Source organism: Nomascus leucogenys, chromosome 16 (assembly GCF_006542625.1).
Source record: "Nomascus leucogenys isolate Asia chromosome 16, Asia_NLE_v1, whole genome shotgun sequence".
NCBI lineage: Eukaryota > Metazoa > Chordata > Mammalia > Primates > Hylobatidae > Nomascus > Nomascus leucogenys.
The window spans coordinates 30,888,528-30,894,527 of NC_044396.1; the positions used below are offsets into that span (position 1 = coordinate 30,888,528).

General features: G+C 34.0%; 1 protein-coding gene across 1 annotated transcript in view; it reads right to left on the reverse strand.

The window, feature by feature from the left end:
- The window catches only part of ZFHX4 (zinc finger homeobox 4), a 186,643-nt gene that overhangs the window by 154,651 nt on the left and 25,992 nt on the right, over positions 1-6,000 (reverse strand). The window contains exon 3 of the mRNA XM_030795128.1: positions 5,198-5,700. Coding sequence (XP_030650988.1) covers positions 5,198-5,700 — 503 coding nt within the window. The remainder of the gene's footprint in view (positions 1-5,197; positions 5,701-6,000) is intronic.

Below are 6,000 nucleotides of genomic sequence, written 5' to 3' on the forward strand. Positions count from 1 at the left end.
TTCGATTGACAGATTTTTGGTCATTTTTCTTTTCTGGTATGGTACAAAGAGGGTTCTCAGCTCACAATGAAATATATTACTTGACATGTGAATGCAGTGAGAAAGTCCATATTTGTGCTGAAGTAGCCATGTTATAACACACAGCTGTGCTTCAGCAAAAGTCAAGCTTAAAAACAGAAGTAGACGTAGTTGATAGGGCTGGCCAATTGCATTTGTTCTGAAAACACCAGGGATTTATTAGTTGCTATTAGCAAACCAACTCCTCTTTATTTAATCCATGTATTTATTAGTTATAAGTATTATGCAAGTATGTACTATTCTACTACAGAAACTGTTTTTTAATCTCTGCCCTGTCTATTTATATGAGAATACAATAGAATAATTTGAATTGTGATTAGTTTTTTTTTAAAACAAATCCTGCAACTGGAATTAAATTTCACACTGCATTTCAACCTTGAAATGAACATAAATCTGAAACTAATACAAAAGTGCAAAGATTTCCATATTCAGGTTAATGTTTAGTAACAGAAAAGAATAACTTTTGTTTATCTCTGAAAACAGCTTTCTTCATCTAAGCAAATGACTAGAATAAGATTAAGAAAAACTTGTTTTGGTTTCTTAGATACACACACATATTCCAATTTCTTTTCACACAATGACTTTTATGTAAATGGGTACCACACAATCTCGTGACCTCCTTTACCATCACACCGGGACAATGACAGTTCAATAATTGAAATGGTACATATCTCGTATATTTGATTTTAAATTGAAAAGTTGGACTCAGGCCTATTGAAATGAAAATACCTGTGACTCTTTGTTAGTTCCAAACTGATCGAGTTATTATTTCCTACTAAGAAAAAAAAAAGCACAAAAATGTAGGTGAACCTAATTATTCCATTTTTTAAATTTCCTTTACACATACTGTTCCCAATATGCCTCCTTGCATTCTCCTCTGTGGGCCTCCCCAACACCTTTAGTTCTTAACCAGGATTCTTTAATCCATAACATGGATAATGAGAAAAACCCAAAAAATGCTCCATGGGGGAATATTACACTAAAAGTTACCTAGGATGAAATCCCAAGTGTGTTCCTTTGCTCACCATGGAGACAGGCAATTTGTTCACTGCTTTCAGTCAATTTGAAATCCAAATATGAAAAAGGCATTATGGAATTCAGACAGACTACTCTGCTTCACTACTAGCAGATGCAGGAAGGAAAAAAAGAGGTAGTAGAATTAAGGCTTTGACTTTGAACAAGCAAAGCTGTGAACACCTCACTTATAAATACATATAATATTAAAAGAGCAGCCGAAGTACAGCTGCAGCAAGAGTATTTCTATGTCCTGCACTGAATGGTAGTTAGACCAATCAGCTGGCCAGAAAAGTCTTGGCCATACTGAGCCAAAAACAAACTAAACTGTAAATCTGAAATATTGCCAGTTTCACCTGTTCTTCCTCAATTTGAACGTGTAGTGCTCTGTGATTTTCATTATATCTTTTTACTAGACTCTTTAGAAAAAGTTGGAGATCATTTAAGGGGTAGACAAAATTACAGTGCATTTTTGAAAAATAAAGGCTGGAAGTAAAGGAATTTCTTTCATTTGTTCCTTAGTTGATTCGTTAATCCATCACTCATTCTACAAATATTTATTGAGAACCAATTATTTTATCAACTGATAAAATTTGTAAAGAATAGAACCACATGAAATTAGAAGAATATAATTAAATCTAATAAATGGGTTAGCTGAAAAACTGCTGTTTTATACACACACTCACATTCACTTTGCAAGATTGATTGTAGCTAGCTATATATTTTGTATTTATTAATCTCACTTTGAATACATACTCAAACATTAAAAGTAAAGATTATGGGCAATCTTCAGTTTCATTTTATTGTTTTATTTTCCTAGAGCAATTTTGTTTCATTTTCTCAATTTTCCTCAAATTTCTAGAGGAAAAGTCCAAATTTAATAGTGCTTAGCACTTCAGAGAATCTCACTTGAAGAAATGGGTAAGATTTTCTTAACAGTAACAAAATTGCTTTTAAAAAAATTCTAAGGAAAATAATGCTGCCAAAAATGAATATAGCTTTGTTTGTTTTTGCAGTCATCATTAGCAATAGGCATAAAGGTATTCTTTTTTTTGAGCCCATATGGAAAGATCATCAACACATTCTGCCTCTGGGTTCTTTGCCAAAATACCATAACCCACAAGCCTTCTACCTTAAACATAAAAGGAAAGGTGTTGTTCTGGTCAAATAAAGAAATATTTTTTACTAGCATACATCTAATGTTAAAGCTGCCTAAATCCTGCCAAATACATTAAAAACAACATCTGTAAAACAGATTTTCATTACATTGATCAGTTTCAAGTCAAGCAGCTAGGCAGATCATGCTTTTAAGCTAACTTTAACCTTTAACTTTTAACCTCCTTAACCTAGAGTAAGGACACACTTTTAGGTAATGCTGCTTCAGTTTGACAATGCAAGAGGTAAAGTGGCCTATTCAAATTGAAATGACACATCACCACATTTAGTGTTATGAATCAATATGTTGTCAATAACAAGACAAGCTGTTTTCTCGCAGCTCTGTATTTGTCTTATAACTGCTGCTTGTCACTTCCCCTTAATGTTTAAATAATTCATGATGCAAAATGATGTAAATTAAACTCCTAATGAAAATGAATTTTATGGAGGAGATTACTGTCTAGCCATTAACTCTGAAACTATTTTAAGTCTAATTTTAATATTTTAGCCATCATTTTTTTCTAGGCTCAGGCCAATTTGTTAGGTTCTCATTTAAAAGCAATTAATGTTACTTATGAACCACTTTTATTTTGCCAACACAAGCCAACCAAGCTTGCTAATATCCTCATTACTGCACTTGAAAATCCTCTATGATTCACAGTTTCTGAAATCAGTTTAGAAGTGGAATCCTCAACACAATGCTACTTGGAATATTTTTTTCCAGTTACTACTAGAAATAATGAATGCTTCTTGAAAGAAAATGCAAAAGAATAAAGTTCAATTGTCGAATACCAAGTCTTAATAGCTCAAATGTTTATCTCTTCAATCTTCTATTATTCAAGATAAGTTTGTTCAAAGTTTATTTGCTGGCCATATTTAAACATTGTACTGAACAAGGATACTTGGGTATTTAAGAGATAAACAACTAAAGAAGAGTACATTTTTATATGATTTATAACATTTTTAAGGAAAGAGTACACCTTTCAGTTGTGGCATCTGAAGCTCTCTCTGCTTTAAGGCCCTCTTTATAATCATGCTTTTGTCTTAATTGGTTGTTATAAGCCCAAAGACAACATCCAACTCTCTATGAAAAGTAACTTCAAGAGTAACTGTGGCACCAAGCAAATTGCCCTGAAGAGAATGAGGTGGTCAATCCCTGCTTATGGAATCAATGGATAAACTTACACACACACACACACACACACACACACACACACACACACACACATACATTTAAATAATCATCAAGCAGATTAAATGTTTTCTGAAAAAATAAACAATAACACCCTACCTTCCTTTAGGTTCCCACAAAAGATTAAAAAATAGAAAATTCATACATTTATATCTTCCATTCACAACACGTTAATTTAAAGTGTTAGAGGAGCTGCATGAATATAAACACAGTTCATGAATATTCTATATAGCTCCCAGGGTCTAAATCTATTATTTATACAAACTTAATGTTTGTTTTTCTCTCCTAGGTATTTTAAAAGTTTTAATGGGTCAGGTATCAACAGAAAAAAGTAGACAACTGAACAGTTGTCAACTTTCGCTGCAAAACCTATGAATTATAATACAATTAATCCTTTATATTATATTTTCAATACTGTCAACTTAGAAGCTTTCCATCTCACATTAGGGCCCGCACTCCCTTCAAATTCTGTAACGTAACCCAAATCTAATGCTTTCATTATTGATCCACAGAGTGCCAATATCATAGGAAGAGTGTTACAGATTCTCACACTGAGTCGTTAGGAATTTATGCACAGTACATTTATCTAGAATTTGAACTTCAAGAAACAACCCAAACACATAGTATTAGACAAATCCAAATAAATAATTCCTTCACCTAATCTAAACAGCCTCAACCTGCTCTTTTCATATGTGGTTATAATTTTAAATAGTGTTAGAAAAGTCATAGGTTTGATAATCACTGGTTGACTCCTGATAGTATAGTTATCACTGATTTCTAGTATAAATCAATAGACAACACTTGCAAAATGGATTTTGTAATCATATTTAGAGCTTGTTACAATGACTAATGGTTTGCAATATTTTCTGAATTTTAATATCCTCTAGACAAAAAGAAGTTTTTAATAAGTTACCAAGTTATTCATCATAGTAATGAATGTGTTATATTTGTACATGAACCAAGACAATCAAGACAATCCAGTGAACAAACTGCAGAAAATAAATTAATCAGTAATTAGGGTTTAGAAAAAGTCAAGACAAGTTCTGTAATAAATGATGTTCATCACTTGCACGTATTCAGTACATCTGCATAGTTTTCCAAGTAAAGATAAAAGTATATTTGCATTGTATAAAGCGTTGTATAAATAAGCATATTTATCTATACCACACCCATTTAGGGGGAAAATGTTAATAGGTAGACAGTCATACAAAATAACAAGAGAGTTTACTTTTAGAGACTTCCAAGGATGCTAAGGGAGAGTGTGTTTACTCAGTGCTACTGAGCACACACAAGAAAACAAAGAAACAAACATCATGTTTGGAGCGTCCTTGTTTGTCACCAAACAAAAGATTATGCATTCACAAGGCTGGGCACTGATTTTGTCTTCTGCTCCCTGTAACCATTTACATTTAGCCAAGAGTGGTGCTAAGGTTCAAAAAAAAAAAATCAATAGGTTTAAAAAATATTATTTTATATATGACACTACCCCCAAAATTCTTTTATTTTGGGGAAGCCAGTGAAGAAATAAATGCCACTGAGACAGGTGTAAGTGAGACATAAGGTAAAACTTTATAAATAAAGCCTCCAATTCCATATATTTCAATATGCTTTTATAATGTTAATCAGAAACTGTGCACCCTGCCCTTTGATGTTTTTTTCTCTCTTTTTTTTCTTAATTTGGAGACTTGTGCTCCAAGCTCTGAAAGAGTTAATTCCCTTTTCTACTCTGTGCCAACGGAAATGGATGTCACTGCTTACCTTGTAGAGCTTCAGGGCCGCCTCATGCCTGTGATTGGTGGTATGCAAGCGTAATTTATCCACACTGTTGGTGTAATAGTCACAGGCGTTACATTTTAGGTGAACAGGGTTGCCAATGGCAATACACTTCAACCTCCACTCATTGCTTTTGCCCCCTTCTTTAATGTGAGCCACCAGTTGATATTTCTGCATATGTTTATCAGTCTTGCAGTGCAGCTGGAAGTTGGCTTTAAGCTGAGTGTTGTAGTTGCAGAGCTTGCACTGGTAGATATCTCCAATTACTGCCCTCCATTCCTCTTCAGGGAGAGAGCGCTCACTGCTCACATGCACACTTAGGGCTTCCAGGCTGTCAGAGGTGAATTTGTTGCAAACAGCACACTGGAATAGCTTCAGCGCTGGGTCACTGATATAAGGTGACAGCTCTCCTGCAGTAAGGAGGGACAGGTCATCACCCATTAGCTGACCACTGGCAAGCCGGATTTCAGGCGGCAGCTCATTATTTACTACAGGAAAAAAAAATTAAAAGGAAAAATAGAGACTGGAAAACACAGCACACACAAAGGAATCTGTAAAATAAAGTCTTGACAAGGAATGTGCTTTCTCTAGAGCTTAAACTATAAAAAGCTGTAATAGGATTGAATCAGGATCAATTACAATCATCCCTTTCAACTTCTAAATTCCCTCATCAGATAGCTTTAATTACTCCTACTGGGCATGATGTCATTCTGAAATTTGTATTTTCGAGGGCAAGAAAGTTGATCAATACCATAACAAAACAGTCACGTGCTTTCAATTTAAGAGCC